Source organism: Dipodomys merriami, unplaced genomic scaffold (assembly GCF_024711535.1).
Source record: "Dipodomys merriami isolate MVZ:Mamm:240054 unplaced genomic scaffold, mDipMer1.0.p SCAF_106, whole genome shotgun sequence".
Lineage (NCBI taxonomy): Eukaryota > Metazoa > Chordata > Mammalia > Rodentia > Heteromyidae > Dipodomys > Dipodomys merriami.
This window is the reverse complement of record NW_027202338.1, coordinates 181,869-198,252: the sequence shown is the minus strand read 5'-3', so window position 1 is coordinate 198,252 and position 16,384 is coordinate 181,869. Positions and strand designations below refer to the sequence as shown.

Sequence of the window (16,384 nt, the reverse complement as noted above, 5' to 3'; positions counted from 1 at the left end):
ATGGTATGGTAGGTATACAGTCCACCAAAGTGACAGAAAGGATTGGTGACAGCAGAAAGTGAAAGGACGGAAAAGAAAAATTAACCTTTCAATACAGATCCATAACCTCCATACAGATCCATATAAATCCCCAGAATAAATCGTGAATAAAGAGATAGATGAGAAGGTGGGTATATGGCTGGCTGAATGAATGACTGGGTAGATGGATGGCTGAATAGATAAGTGGGTGGATGGTTAGAGAGGTAGATGGGTGAATGGATGGGCAGATGGATGAGTGGATCCATACATGGATGGATGGAGAGTTGAGAGTTAATATGGAAAGGAAGAAAATATAAGTACATATATACATAGACAAATGGATAGGTGGAAGAATGGATGAATAGATGGATGGGTGAAGAGGTAAATAGATGGAGTAGATGAATTGATGGGTGGATGGACAGATGGATGGATGGATAGGTAGATGTATAGGCAAATAAGTGGATAGCTAGGTTTACAAATTGTTAATGGATGGATGGATGGGTGAAGGGATAAGTGGGCAGATGGATGAATGGATAGATGAGTAGGTGGATGAGCAGATTGATAGACAGATGGATGATGGATGGGTGGATAGATGAGCCGATATATGAACAATGAGTGGATAGCAGCATGGTACATGCAGAGATGGGTGGACAGAGTGAGTCACGAGATAGGACAATAGTGTGGGACTGTGGGAAGGTCCATGGAGCTTGGCAGAGTACGATCCACAGGGGTACCCACCCTATGCCCATTGAAGACGTAGGCCAACTCATCAGCTCCCAGCTCTACATCCGGTCGCAGTTCAGGCCTCGCCCAGCCCACTCGCATCTCGCCCGTGGTAACTGCCTCGAACTCAAAGTACCAGCGGCCACTCTGTACCACATAGGATTTTTCTGCCCTGAAGATGCGTGTCCGGTCTCCTCGAGACTGGTTCTCTGCTTGGCCTACCAATGAAGCCAGGCAGAGTTAGAGAGACTGGGCAGGAAATAGATCCAGAGGTTATGGTCTAGGGTTAAAAGTCAAGATTAAGGGCAACATGGACATCTGTAAGAAAGGACTACATAACAACACATTTAAAGTGACAACAGTTGAAAAGGAAAAGAATAAGGCCAATCAAGGTTTAGAGTCAAGCACTCACTGGGCTCCTGGTCAGGTGGTTCAATGTTGTAACCATAGCCCAGCAGGGTACGCACAGCCTGGCAGAGGCTGTCTCGGTTGCTGCGCTTGGTGGCCTCATCAAGCAGGCGGTAGGGCACTAGGCGAGGGTTTCTGCGAGCAGGGATGTCCTGCACAGCACTATAGCTCCAGCCCTGGGCCACACGGTCTCTTGCCCACACATTGTGTCCATTCTCTGCTAGCCGATCCACCAGTGTCGTCTGTGCTGGTGTCAGACGCACGTGGCTCAGGTCCAGGGGGGCAGGCTTGTACCCATTGCTCATCATATACCTGCAGGTGTGGTGAAGTGTATGTGGGTTAAGACTCTCCCCTCAATCTCAGGGATCTGGGCTGCAAGATCTTCAGCTTGTCCCTGGGCTGAAGGACCTTTAGCCTTGAGCTTTGGGATATCTGACCTATGATCCTTGATGGCACAGTTCTAAAACTGCAGAGAACATGCTTTGAAATCTTGACTTCTGACTCCCAGGATGCTGAGTCCCTGGCCATCACTTACCCTTCAACCTGGTTCTGGGAGCCTCAGCTTTGATCTTGGCATGACACTCATTGATTTTTCACTGTTAGTGTGCCCTCTCCCTCTCCCTCTTCCTCTCCCTCCCTTCTTCCTTCCTACCCAGTCCCCCCCACCCCGCCCCCGCCCTCATTGTTGGTCTGGGGCTTGAACTTAGGGTCTGGATATTGTCCCCGAGCTTTTTTACTCAAGGCTTGTGCTCTGTCATTTGAGCCACAGCTCCACTTCTGGCTTTTTGGGTAGTTAACTGAAGATAAGAGTCTCATGGACTTTCCTGCCCAGACTGGCTTTGAACCAGGATCATCAGATCTCAGCCTCCTGTAGCTAGGATTATAGTCATAAGCCACTGGCACCCAGCTTCACTGTTAGCTTTCTTACTTCTGACCCCAAACCCAATCTTTCCAAATCTCCTGGCTTTAGAGTCCATAACCTCTGACTCAGGACCTCTAATTCCTTGCCTATAATTCTAGAATACCTTACCCCTCCAGAATCATCTTAATTCTTGTCCTCTGCTTTGTCTCTAAAGTGAAATTTCCCAGGGCAGACCCTAATCCAGAATCCTAGACTTACTCCTGCCTTCCTTCTCTGGAACTCGTAACTGCTCCATCCTGAACACTCACCTTTGACCCTGGACACCTGACCCTACAACCTTCACTCTAACCCATGCCCCTGCATCTCTGGCCTCAGACTTACCCATAAGGCTCTTCAGCCTTTTCAGCTTTCATAGTACACCCTCAGTCCCCAGACAGGCCCACAGCCACCCATGCTCACGTTTTGGGGAGTTTTGTCTTCTTCAGGTTGTCCTCTGCCTTCTCATCAGCCATGCCCACATGGCAGCCCAGCGCCAGCAGAGTCCTGGGTTAAAGAAATGGGGCCACAAGGTCATAGCCCATAGTTTCCTGTCTCTGTCTCCTCTATCTCTGAGTCTCTAAGCTCTCTCTCTCTCTGTCTCTGTCTCTGTCTGTCTGTCTGTCTGTCTGTCTGTCTGTCTCTCTCTCTCTGTCTCTTCTCTATCCTGTCCCCATCTTACTCAGTCTCTCTGATTTTTATATTTCCATTTCTTCATCTCAGTATCTCTCTGCCTACGGCCACTATCTTCTGGATTCTTCTCTTTTTCCTATGTCTCTTTGCCTTTCCATTAATGCCTTTTTCTGTCTTGGTCTCAATCTTTGTTTTCCTTCCTTCCTTCCTTCCTTCCTTCCTTCCTTCCTTCCTTCCTTCCTTCCTTCCTTCCTTCCTACCTGCCTACCTTTCTTTCTTTCTCTCTCTCTCTCTCACTCACACTCTCTCTCTTTCTGTCTTTCTTCTTTTCTTTTGAAACAATATTTTTGCTATGCTTCCCAGGTTGGTCTTGAACTCCTAGGTTCAAGTGATCCTTTTGCTTCAGCCTCCCATATACCTGGAACTGCAGGTGTATGACACCACACCCAGCTTATCAATGCCTTTTGCTGTTTCTTTCTCCTCTATCAGTTTCTATTTCATAATCCCTTTCTCTCTTTCTTTTCTTCTTTCTCTCTTTTCTTCTTTCTTTCTTTTCTTCTTTCTTTCCTTCTTTCCTTCTTTCTTTCTTTTTCTTTCCCTCCCTTCCCCACTACTCTTTGCCTCTTCCTCTCCTGCCCTCCCTTCCTCTTCCTTTCCTTTTGTTTTTTGTTTCCTGTATTGAAGATCAAACCCAGGGCCCTTGTGTATATCAGGTAAGTACTCTGTCATTGAGCTACAACCATAGCCCCTTTGGTGTCCTTCTGTTAGTAACTGTCCCTCCTTGCCCTTCCTCCTGACCAGAAGTCATTCCAGACCCTTGCTCCCCAGAAACCCCTCTTACTTGAGCGTCTCCCCTGACATCTGCAGGTTGTAATTTCTCTCAGGCTCTGGCAGGCTGTGGAAATCCACAAGACATGGATGCAGCCTCTTGTTGTCATCTCGAACCTGGAGAAACCCTGGAGTCAATTCCTTGGGCTCCCCTTTCCTCTGCCAGCTCCCAGACAGTGACCCTCTGGCCTCCCCTCCTCATTTACACTTATACCACTGGAAGTTTGAGGACATTCCAGTGCCCTGAAGTCCATAGACACCAGCCCTCCCTGCCAGTGAACTTATTCTTGCTCTTCACTCTAGAAGTGAGCAACTCCTCACCTGGCCATAGGTCCAGCCCTGCTCGATGCGAGTCAGCGCCCAGAGTTCATGGATGTTTTCTGCTAGCTTCTCCCGAATGCGTTCCAGATGAGGAGGCAGGACAATCTAGGGTCAGAGGGACATTCGTGAGGTCCCTAAAATTCTACCATCACCTCCAGATCAACTCGAATGGAAGAGCAAAATCACCGGGGGAGCCTCATCCCAGAAGACTATGAAGACACCAAGTCACATAAAGCAAAGTTTATTGTCAGCAAGCTGACAGGCTGACCCTCCCAGGTAGGGACAGCTCTTGTCCTTGAGTTTATATGGGGGTTTATATGGCTAGAGAACTGGGGATGGAGAATTTCACTAGGGGCCCCAGTACTCTGCAGTCTGGTTTGTGTGAGATGTGGAGTTTGTGAGGTAGGTGAGAATGGGGGATTTTGTTGTGGTGGGGCTAAACTTTATGGTTGTAGCTGCCTGTGTCACTGATAAGGCCTGAGTCAGCTAAATTCAGGGAAGGGCCTATGTCACCAGATTTCAGGAAAGGCCATGCTTTACAGCAGGGTCTAAGATAGCAAAGTGGCTCCTAAGGTGGAGGAGGTTAGGCTAACAAAAACCTTTCTTTCCCTAGTCCTTTCTTCTCTCCATACTGAGGCTTGAATTCAAGGTCTTTTTTGTTCAAGGCTATCACTCTACCAACTGATCCTCTACTTCTGGCCTTCTGGTGGTTAATTGGAGATAAGAGTACCCTGTCAAGGCCAGCTTTTGAACCTTGATTCTCAGATCTCAGCCTCTTGAGAAGCTGGGATTACAGGTGTGAGCCACCAGTGCTCAGCTCCTTTCTTCACATAACACTTAACTCCTGACCCTTACTTTATAAAGAGTCCCTGATGGCCTTGGAATGTGGCTCAGTGGTAGAGTACTTGCCTAGCATGGATGAACCCCTGGGTTCAATTCCTCAGTACCACATAAACAGAAAAAGCTGGAAGTGGTGCTGTAGCTCAAGTGGTAGATTGCTAGCCTTGAGCAAAAGCAGCTCCGAAACATTGTCCAGGCCCTAAGTTCAAGCCCCATGACTGGCAAAATAAAAAAAAGAGTTCCTGAACATATTTATGCAAAATATTTAATATTCTAGTTGAGATGAATGCCAAGCATACAATGAGTGTCTAATGAATGTTGATGTTTGGCAGTGCTTTGCTGGCAAGAGATATTGATGGTTTGGACCAGAGAGGGAGCTCCAGGAGCCAGAGCAGACAGCCTGTGGGCAGGAAGCTGACCGGAAGACCTAAAGTCATCTGACTTCTGGAAATACATTGAATGCTTGCTATTTACTCAGGACTGTGCTCAGTTCTCAGCCATAGCACAGTATATAAGAACATAGGCTTCAGAATCAGATCCTTGCATTCAAATCAGCATTTGTCACTTGCATTCAAATCAGCATTTGTCCCTTCATCTCTCTGGCTTTCAATTTCCTCAACTGTAAATTAAAGGCAATAACATGCTAGTTCTTTCTTTCCCTCCTTCCCTTCCTTCCTTCCTCTATCTCTTTCTTTTTTTTCAGTATGGGGTTTAAACTCAGGCAGTCCTTGCTACAGGCTCTCTACTGCTCAAGCCATACCTCCAACCCTTTTTCCTTTAGTTATTATATTTTTTGGGGGGAGGGGTCAGTTGTGAGGCTTGAACTCTGGGCCTTGGCACCGTCCCTGAGCTCTTCAGCTCAAGGCTGGTGCTCTACCACTTGAGCCACAGCACCACTTCCAGTTTTCTGGTGGTTAACTGAAGATAAGAGTCTCATGGACTTTTCTGCCCAGACTAGCTTTGAATCTCGATCCTCAGATCTCAGCCTCCTGAGTAGCCAGGATTACAGGCATGAGCCACCAGTGCCCAGCTAGTTACTATTTTTATTTTCAGTTGTGGGACTTGAACTCAGGGCCTAAGCACTGTCCCTGGGCTCTTTTGCTCAAGGCTAGTGCTCTATCATTTTTGAGCCACAGCTCCACTTCCAGGTTTTAGTTGTTTGTTTGTTTGTTTGTTTGCCAGTCCTGGGGCTTGTGAATTTAGGCCTGGGTACTGTCCCTAAGCTTCTTTTGCTCAAGGCTAGCACTTTACCACAGTGCTACTTCGGGCTTTTTCTATGTATGTGTACTGAGGAATTGAACCCATGGCTTCATGCATTCTAGGTAAGCACTCTACCAATGAGCCACTTTCCTAGCCAGTGGAGATAAGAGTCTCTCCTGGGAACTTTTCTGCCCTTGGTTGGCTTCAAACCATGATCCTCAGATCTCAGCCTCCTGAGTAGCTAGGATTACAGGCATGACCCACCAGCATCTGGCCAGTTATTATTTTTTTAATAGGATCATGCTTGCTTTTTTTTCTCCTCCCTGAGGATGGCTTCAGACTAAGATTCTCTTACCTATGCCTGCCTCATAGCTGAAGTTACAAATGTGAACCATCAAATCCAACTTATCCATTTAGTGGGGGTCTTGCTAACTTTTTTCTTTCCTAAACTAGCCTTGAACATTAATCTCTACTTCCTGAGTAGATTAGATTACAGGCCTTTACCACTATGCCCTGCCTCACCATCCTATTTTTTTTTCTCAGTTGTGGGGCTTGAACTCTGGGCCTGGGCGCTGTCCCTCAGCTCTTCAGCTCAAGGCTAGCACTCTACCACTTGAGCCAACCACCACTTCCAGCTTTTTCTGCTTATGTGGTGCTGAGGAATCGAACCCAGGGCTTCATGCATGCAAGGCAAGCGCTTTACCACTAAGCCACCTTCCCAGCTGCTTTTTTCTTTTGAAATGAGACCATAGAGTCCCTGGAACTAGAATTCTGCCTTGAGAGAGCCCTTTGCCTCCTCTGCCTCAGATTCACCATCTGTTTTACACAAAGAGATTCTCAGCTTCCAGCTCGACTCTAGGCCTCTTTGGCATCTAAGAGAGTAATACCTCACCAGAATACCCTGGCAGGTCAGGCAATACCTGGACAGTGTCCACAGGACAGGGCACAAAGTCAGTGTGTGAGAGGCAGCGACTGGGTCCCACCAGGTGGGGTCCCCGGGGACCTTCCCGTCGATACTCCTTGATGGGTTCAAGATGGAGTCGCTCTCGAGGTAGCACAGCCTCATGGCATGGGGCATAGCCAGGTGGGGGGAGGAATTTAAATTCCCCATGGCGGCCACCAAGGAGAAATCGCACTCTGAAAGAAGAGAAAGAGGGTTATGGTGTGGGATATAGAGGAGAGTCTGCAGTTAGTGGGAGACACGGCAATTCTAGGATCAGTGAAAAGTTCTAGGGAGACCTGATGTCTCTGGGAAGTCATGGGTCTCCCTAGGGTTATGGAAGTCATTTAAAAGTCAGAAAGGAAAATCTGAGGGTAAAAGAAATAGCATAGGGAATGTCAATGGACAATCCAGAGGAAAAGTTGTGCTGTCAATAGGGAGTTAAGAATCAAAGGGTCTTGCCAGACACCCATGGCTCATACTTTAATCCTAGTTACTCAGGAGGCTGAGATCTCAAGATCAAGGCTCAAGGCCAACCCTGGCAGGAAAGTCTATGAGGCTCTTACCTCCAATTAGCCACACAAAAAAAATTTTTTTAACTCAGGAGTTGTAGTTCATGTAGCAGAGCTCCAATCTTGAATAGAAAAGCTTAAGACAGTACCTGTCCTCAATTTGAGCCTCAGTACCAGCACATGTGCATGTGCGCAAGCGCACACACACATGCACAAACATACACATACACGAAGGTGGATCTGTACTTATTAGAGAAGAATTCCCATCTTGGAAGGCCCTCTGGAGACTCCAGGTCAACAGAATATCAGGGAATAGTAAAACATTTTGGAGAAACCAAGAAGAAGGTCTTAGATTCTGTTATAATTATGACATAACCAGAATTTCCAGCTTAAGGTCGTTGGGAAGAAGGCTGGGTCCCTGAGAGGTCTTTGGGTTAACTGGGGTTCTGAGCAAATCTGAGCTGACTGGATCATCACTGGGAGACCTTGTCATCATGAGGAGCTAATTGGAAAAGGATGGAGTCATTAGGAGAGTCTGAAGTCACTGAGAAAGTCCTAGGTTTGAGGTCAGGGGGACTTGCAAAGTCTGCAGTCATTACGAAGTGATTGTAAAATCCTGGGGCCATTTGAAGGTAACTGGTAGGATATGGGATTGGGAAGAATATGAGGTCATTGGGATCATGGAGAGGTCACTGGAACCTTCATGTCTTAAGGAACTGTTCTCTCCTGGCCTCCGAGGAGGCTATAGAGTGGTCAGAGAAGCTATCAGTCCCCAGACCTGGGATAGACAATGGGGCAGGAGTAAGTCCTCACTTGACACCCGCTGAGAAGCTGACAACTGGGAAGAAGAGCCCATCAAGGTTGAAGGCTTCAAAGACACCTTGAACAGGACAGCCATTGATGCGGAAGGATATGGATGGTACACTAAGATCCAGGCAGCAGCTGACCACATCCTCTGGGGCTAGAAGGTGTTGTCCTGGAGAAGTCACTGGGCGTGCCACATGACCTATACCAGCCAGAGGTCAGAGGTCAGAGGTCCCACAGAATCAACGGTATCAAGAGACAACAGGCAAATATCGGAAGATCCCTTGGGGACTAGACCTTGAGAAACTATAGGTGTTCCTATAGTTCTAAAATTAGGGGGCAGAGGTTAAGAGGGGGTCTCCTGAGGTTATATTCCTGGGAACTGTGGGTCACAGATTAAAGACACAGAGTTTAGATTATGGAAACTTTAGGATCAGGATTCAAAGCTCGGAGGTTAAAGCTCTAGAATCAGAGGTTATACCTCTTCAAGAATCAGCATTTTGGAAGTTATGAGGAAAAAGGGAAGGGTGGGGCTCTGGAAGCTTGAGGGTTAGGGTCTGGAAAAATGAAGAGTAAGGGGACAAAAAATGCCTCCCCTGGGGTTCAGAATACTCCCCCCAAACCCCAGGGTATGTGATCAGTCTTGGCAATTTTCTGGGGGTCAAAGGTCAGGGTTAAGGAATCTCCTGGGAGAGCCCAAGTACCTGTCCAGAGATGCAGCCCATCAAAGCCATAGGAATAGAGGTCATCGCCGACTCCATTGCCTCCCCAGCCCTCGCCGCCTCCAGGGTAGGGGCTATAGCCCTCAGTGAGGGCCCATCCCACCCGCAGGTGGGTGGCCTGAGCTGTCAGGAATGGAACCACCTCATCCACCATCACCTCAAAGTACCATTTGCCATACTGCGTGGAACCCTCAGCTCGTCCCACAAAGATGTTGGGGCGGATACTGTGGGAGTGAAGAAGACAGTCATGTTGTTGGGAGGGAAACAGAGAGAGAAACACATCACAAAAACAGATTGAGAAGAGACAGATGGGAGAGAAGGGGGCAGAGACAAGGACAAAAAGAAAAAGAAAACACAGAAAGAGAGATAGAGGCAGAAATGGAGCCTGGAAAAGAGAACAGTAGGAGTCTAGGGGTAAACTGGTACAAGGCAGACATCCTGGGAAGGGACCTTGCAAAAAAATACCCACTAAGGAAGAGGGTTGAGGAGCTTTTGAGTCTTAGGATAGGGGTAGAGGTCAGCATAGGGGTTAGGAGCCTCACCTGGTAACGTAGTTGATCAGATCTGTCTGCAACAGAAGCTCACGACCTGGGAGCAAGTTCTCAGTAATGAGATCTTGGTTGGAGCGCACAGCCACACCATTGCACACACACAGAGAACATAGCACATCCAGGACCTGGAGGTCAATATCAGAGGTTAAAGAGAGTGAGAGAGCAGGGTACTGGGCTACAGGAAAAACAGGATAGAAAGCCAGAAAGGAAGGATGATGTATCTGGACATAAATATGGAGATTTTGCCTGAGAGAAGTTGGTATAAACAAAGATTAGGGTGGAGAACGAGAAACCCTATTACACTGCTGGTGGGAATGTACACTTATACAACCACTTTGGAAAGCAGTCTGGAGGGTCCTTAGAAAGCTAAAGATTGACCTCCCTTACGACCCAGTCATACCACTTCTAGGCATCTACCCTGAACAACAGGAACCAATATACAAGGACACGTGCACCTCCATGTTTATTGCAGCACTGTTCGCAATAGCTAGGATATGGAACCAACCTAGATGCCCCACCACAGATGAATGGATCCAAAAATTGTGGTATCTATACACAATGGAATATTATGCAGCCATTAGAAATGACAAAATAATGGCATTTGCAGGGAAATGGATGGAGCTAGAAGGAATCATGCTGAGCGAGGTAAGCCAAGAACGAAGAGACAAACAGTACATGGTCTCCCTGATAAGTGGATGCTAAATCCAAAATGTTAGGTGATATGACAAAACTAACAGGACTTAAGAAACAAAGAACTCCCACTCATCTGGTTGAACCACTACCAAATATCCCCATGCTGCTGATCACATATATGGTATATAACATGTGAGCACCGTTATATATTACAGACTGTGATAGACAATTTGCTCCAGAAAAGTTAGAATGAACTTGTGACTTTAAATGAGCATCATTATTCCACAATACTGTGAATTTCCGGAAATTATGTAATCACTTAATCACAATCAAAAAAAAAAAAAAAAAAAGAACCTCGGGGAAGGGAGGGAGGGAGGGGATGGTAGGGGGAAAACAATGGAGGGGGTAACAATGTTCAAGAGGAAGTGTACTCATTACCTCACTCATGTAACTGTAACCCTCTGTATAGTATCTTTACAATAAAAAAATTAAAAAAAAAACAAAGATTAGGGATGACAGGAAAAGGTTAGGGATCAGAGAAGAGGATCAAGTGAGAGACTAGGGGTTTGTGATAAGGTTTGAGATAAGGCATCAGCAATGTAAGAAAAGAGAGGTTAAAGGGTAGAGTGAAAGGGTCAGTGAGAAATGGGAATCAAAATGAGATTTTTGGATCATCAGGGGCCAAAGGAGGATACAAATGTGTGAAGTAGTTAGAAATCAATCAATAGGAATTGCTAGCGCCTGTAACAAATACCAGAGTATACAGCCACTTAAAGCTGAAATTTATGGGACTGGGAAGGTGGCTCAGTGGTAGAGCGCATGCTTTGCATGCCTGAGGCCTTGGGTTCGATTCCTCAGCACCACATAAGCAAAAAGAAAAAAGCTGGAAGTGGCGCTGTGGCTCAAGTGGTAGAGCACTAGCCTTGAGCTGAAGAGCTGAGGGACAGTGCCCAGGCCGTGCCCAGGCCCAGAGTTCAGGCCCCACGACCAGACCCCAGAAAAAAAAAGCTGAAATTTATGATAAATATTTGATAAACTTTTCAAAGATTTAGCAAAGTATCCCTGCACCCAAAATCCATTTAAGAACCAGAGCATGAGACACTGGTGTTGAGATGGAAGGTATGTGGGGGTAGAGTAGATCAGAGAATTGATGGGTCCATGAGGAGAGGTCAGAAGTGGGAATTCAGAGGTCAGGGATGAGAGGTCAGAGGTGAAGAACAGACCTTGTGGTTTCTCCCATGCTTGTCAAGGAGGGAGATAATGGACTTGATGTGGTTCTCTTGGATGATATTCAGGACTTCAGGACTCTCGATAAGGACGCAGTACAGCACCTCCAGGATTCCTGTCAGGTACCAGGGGAGAGTTGAGGTGGTGTGATCCTCTTTTCCCTGACCCCTTTCCCAATGCCCTGGCTTCCCCTACCAGATGAGGCCTCTAGCCGATCCAGCTTGCTGACCAGCCAGTCCAAGTTGGTGGAGAAGAGGGCACAGTTGGTACGATTGCCACGGATCAAAGAGGCTGTGGGTGACAGAGGCATCAGACTGTGTGGAACTGCATATCGGATGCTGTTGGGGAAGTTAGGACTCAGGCTCCTTACCCAGGAGTTCATACAGCAGGTTCACAATCTCTTTCCAGGACTCAGCCGCCTCCTCCCCTGCAAATTCAGCAAAGTGGGCAGCGGTGGTGTAGACATTCAGGCGGTCAATGCAATTCAGGACCAGGGAGAGCATCCCCTGGGATGGAAGAAACAAAGAGGTCACAAGTGAAGTCCCAGTACCTTCCTTTCTTCTCTTTCTTAAATTTGCTAAGAAAATCTCTCCAACACTTAGTTTCAACCCAGTCTCATTAATCCCATGTTCCCATTCCTTCCCACCACCTTCTTCTCTTCCTTGCCTCCCCAGATCTGTTCATCCTCTTTGCCTCTATCTCCAACATAAAATGCTCCTACTGAATCGAGGTTTCTGCCAGGTGCTGGTGGTTCACTTCTGTAATCCTAGCTACTTAGGAAAATGAGATCCAGAGGATGGCAGTTCAAAGCCAGCCAGTGAAGAAAAGTACACCAAATTCCATCTCAAAAATTACCAGTAAGAAGCAGGGCTAGAGGTTTGGCTCAAGTGTCAAAGTACCAGCTGAGCAAATAAGCTCAGAAAATACAAAACTCTGAGTTTAAATGATGGTGCTGGAAAAATAAACTAAATAAGATCAAGTTTTCTTTTTCTGAAGCATAGGCCAAGCACATTGACCTCAGGACCTTTGCATTTACTTGCCTTTCTACCCGTTGTTCTAAGTATACACCTGGCTTTCCTTTCTTCTTTTATGTCACCCTGACTAAGCAGTCTAGTTTAGACTGCAAAACCCCAGCATTCTCTAGCCCTTCCCTGATTTTTCTCCTTAGCCCTTATCACCATATAGCTTGCCATACATTCATCTATTTATTTGTTTTGTTTTGAGCCAGGGTTCTTCTGTGTAGCCAAGACTAACCCCAAAACTTTCAGTCCTCCTTTCTCAGACACCCCAGTACTAGAATTACAGGCATGTACCACTATGTCTTATTTATATTTGATCATATGATTCTCCCTTGCCACATCAACTTCCTAAGGGCAGATTTGATCTGCTTTGTTCACAGCTGGATTATTGGATGAGTAAATGACTGCTACTTAATCTTTCTGAGTTTTGAAGATCCCATCTGTACTGTGAGAATTACAACCTCCCATGGTGTCATGTATATAGCCATAGCAAAAGCTAAATACAAGTTAACAATAATCACAAACAGCATCCACTCTATACTGTAACTATTGTAAGTGCCTTGTCTATATATAGCAATTCCATTCTGGCCATAGTTTCATTGTTACTATATTTATTTACTGGTCTTCCTCCCCAGCAGATATGGAGCCCTTGGAGAGGAAGAGTCTAGCTGGATGCTTTTGAATAGATGGTGCTCCCCAATTCCTGACAACACTTAGGATCCCCTGATCTTCCCCCCACCCCTTCTCAGATCTCTAGCTGCCCCATACCTCTTGTATTCTGACTTAACCTTTACTGGCTTTCCTCCCTACACTCTCCTTCTTCTGGCCTCTGGCCCCATCCTCCCATCCCACACTACCTAGGGAACCAGAAGCCCTAATTAGCTCAACCTCTGATTTCTCCCCAGGCCTATCTCCCAGGCCTGGCCTTGTTTTTGAGCTTCTTCACTTATAGGCCTTCTGATCAATGCAAGAGCACGCCTACTTAAGGCCCCGCCCCCCAGCTCCCATTGGCCCAGGCCCTTCCTTGTGCTCCTCCCCTCCCCCCGCCCAATCCCTGAGCCATTTATCTCGCTGTCCAGAGGCCCCGCCCTCTTTAGGCCCCACCCTCACCCTTTAGGCCCCACCCACCCCACCTGCACCTCACCTCCTCCTGGAAGAGACTCTGGCGGTTGCGTAAGCTGCGCAGCTTGCTCTGCTTCTCCTCATGCTGAAGCTCCTCTGAGGGAGGCTCAAAGTAGCCGATGAGGTCCTGCAGGCTCAGAATGACACCCTCGATGGGCAGCGCAGAGCCAACAGGCGGTCCTGCGCCCCGTGGCTTCCCACTGAAGCTATCCAGGCCCCTACAACAAAGACCACAGCTGTCAGTCAGGGCCAAGCACATCCCACTGTCATCACCCAAGAGCACCCCTCTGTCATTGCCCAACGCTATCAACACTCCTACAGACTCCCCCTTGTAAAGAGGATGAGATATGGAAAGCCAGGGGGAAAGGCCTTGGCTGGAGGTCACATAGTAGAAACTGAGACTGAGACTCACTTGATTACACAGGGAGCTTATGGAAAGAGGAGTAAGGACGGGTTCAGAGTTGAGGGTGGTAGTACTCAGGGTGTAAAGAGTGTTGAGCAGAAGTATGAGGTCAAAGATCACCATTGTCTAGGTAAGATTTAGGGCTCAAATGTACAGAGGGTATGGGATTAGAGATTAGGGATTGCGTGTGTTAAACAGGGCTGAGGCTGCCTCTTCAGATCTCTAGAGATGGAAGTGGTCAAGTGCATGAGTACCAGAAACTGGGGGTCACTCCAGGGCAGAAGGCAGCAGGGGGGTACACCTACTTGATGAACTGGTTGTACAGGCCAGCTGTGCTGTAAATCATCCGGGCAGCCTGTGACTCCTCCTGCTGGCAGCGGGTCAGTGACAGGGCATCATCCATGTGACCTTCCTGATGTAGCATGGCCTGAGGGTTCCACACAAAGCATTCAGGAGGGGGTCAGCCACCCAGAGTCATAAGCCCCAGCTTTCTCCCATGTTCTTTGTCTGCCTTTCCTTTTCTCTGTCTTTATCTCTTAGTAGGGCTGAGGTTCAAGTTGCCTTGTGCTGGCTAGACAGGCACTCTATCACCTGAGCTGTCCCTAGTCTTTTTTCTTTCCCCTCCCGCCCCCCCAGACCTGAGGCTTGCACTCAGGGTCTGGGCACTGTCCCTAAGCTTCTTTGGCTCAAGGCTAGCACTCTACCACTTGAGCCACAGCACTTCTTTCAGCTTTTTCTGTTTATGTGGTACTGAGAAATTGAACTCAGAGCTTCATGCGTGGTAGGCAAGCACTCTACCACTAAGCCACATTCCCAGCCCTACACTTTATTTTTGAGATGGTGTCTTGAGCTAACTTTGCCTGAGCTGGCCTTGGACCTTGACCCTCCTGTCTCCCTCCAGCATAGGTAGGATTACAGGGGTGCACCATCACACCCAGTCCATCTGCCTCTATCTCTGAACCTCATTTTCACAAAGGCTTCCCACGTATTCACAGCATTTGTGTGTGTGTGTGTGTGTGTGTGTGTGGGTGGGTGGTACTGGGGTTTGAACCACCACCTAGCCCAACTACCAGCCCCCTCTCTGCCCAGAAACACTTATGCCCCTCCCCCTGCAGAAGCCCACCTTCTTCTTGAGCACACCAAGTCGCAAGGCCTTGGTATCAGGGGCAGCATAAGTGAGCCACAGGCCTGAAGCCACATGCTGCACAAAGCACAACGATTCTCCGTACTTGATCTCAGGGGGGCCCATGCCTTCCACATCTCGCTTAGGGGCCACATCCAGCTTCTCCTGCAGGGGAAATGGACAGCATTCAGCCTCCTCTGCCTATGTGTTAATGGGGGGAGCCCCAGAAGAGGCTGGTGTGGGCCCAGGTGAAGGAGGTCACCCTGACCAGAACTGACCTTGGAGATACGGAAGCAAAAGGAAGTAGCCTTGGTGTGGGCCTTGCTGGCATCCACCACGACCAGGCCCTGGTCCTCGGTGAGTGCCAGGTACCGCCCAGTGGTCACATGCCGGATTCGCAGAGGCTGGCCCCAGCGTAGGTGGCTCCCACTCCAACTGTTCAGGGTGACAGCAAAGGTTGGGGGGGGTCAGAGCCCCTCCATCCCTAGTCCTACCATGGTCACTATAGACTTGGCCCAAACCTTTTTAAGCCCCCAACTCATCTTCTAGCATTCCCTAAACCTTTCTTGGATCCCTCAAGTCTCTCTTCGGACCCACTCATCCTCCCTCAGGAATTCCAACCCTCTTTAAAATGCTAGAAGATTCTTCCAAGTTCACCAGAGGTTTCTAATACCCCCAAGTTTATCCAGATCCCATACACTCCCCAGACTTTCACTCAAGACCCCATTTCTCCATTGGAAGTCCACCACTCTCCCCAAGACCTTCTCCCTTTTCCAGAATCCCTGAGGACTTCCATATCATTCTTTGGGCTCTCCAGATTGCCCCCCCCCCAAAAAAAGACTTTTCATCCTCTTCCTTAGATCTTCCTTCAAGAAATTCCCTCAGGACCCCGGCCCTTCCTCCAGTCTATTCTTCCCTCCCCCCCCCCCCCGCCCCCGACACACACACACACCTGATTCTCAGCGGCTCCAGCCTCCAGAGAGAGCGAGCATGGGTACACACAGATCCTCCCTCGTAGAAGACAAGTCTGGGGAGACACAAGACAGAGTGAGGTCCCAAGAATCTTGGTCCCCAATCCCATCAACAGGGTTTGTTATAGTTTGGATCTTTAATATCACCCAGTGATGTACATGTGTTAAAGGCTTGGTCCCCAGTCTGTGCCACTACTGGAAACTTTGGGCAGTGGAACATAATAGAAGGAAGTGAGGTCATTTCATTGAGAGTGAGCCATTTAAGAGAATATGGAGACTTTTTTTTAAGGTCATGGGGCTTGAATTCTGGGCCTGGGCACTGTCCCTGAGCTTGTCTGCTCCAGGCCAATGCTCTACCACTTGAGCCACAGCACCACTTCCAGTCTTCTGGTGGTGTTTTGGAAATAAGAGTCTAAAAAACTTTCTTGCCCAGGCTGGCTTGGAACCATGATCCTCAGATCTTAGCCTTCTGAGTAGCTAGGATTACA

The 16,384-nt window shown here is 47.9% G+C and overlaps 1 protein-coding gene across 1 annotated transcript in view; it reads right to left on the bottom strand.

The window, feature by feature from the left end:
• The window catches only part of LOC138812390 (ryanodine receptor 1), a 112,969-nt gene that overhangs the window by 85,562 nt on the left and 11,023 nt on the right, over positions 1-16,384 (bottom strand). Inside the window, exons 9-25 of the mRNA XM_070000346.1 lie at positions 15,878-15,952; positions 15,204-15,360; positions 14,926-15,090; positions 14,108-14,229; positions 13,422-13,617; positions 11,629-11,764; positions 11,454-11,549; positions 11,255-11,373; positions 9,390-9,523; positions 8,830-9,071; positions 8,135-8,327; positions 6,790-7,006; positions 3,830-3,934; positions 3,522-3,625; positions 2,471-2,554; positions 1,154-1,461; positions 757-959 (exon numbers count right to left, since the gene is read on the bottom strand). Of these exons, the coding sequence (XP_069856447.1) occupies positions 757-959; positions 1,154-1,461; positions 2,471-2,554; positions 3,522-3,625; positions 3,830-3,934; positions 6,790-7,006; positions 8,135-8,327; positions 8,830-9,071; positions 9,390-9,523; positions 11,255-11,373; positions 11,454-11,549; positions 11,629-11,764; positions 13,422-13,617; positions 14,108-14,229; positions 14,926-15,090; positions 15,204-15,360; positions 15,878-15,952 (2,656 nt within the window). The remainder of the gene's footprint in view (positions 1-756; positions 960-1,153; positions 1,462-2,470; positions 2,555-3,521; positions 3,626-3,829; positions 3,935-6,789; positions 7,007-8,134; positions 8,328-8,829; positions 9,072-9,389; positions 9,524-11,254; positions 11,374-11,453; positions 11,550-11,628; positions 11,765-13,421; positions 13,618-14,107; positions 14,230-14,925; positions 15,091-15,203; positions 15,361-15,877; positions 15,953-16,384) is intronic.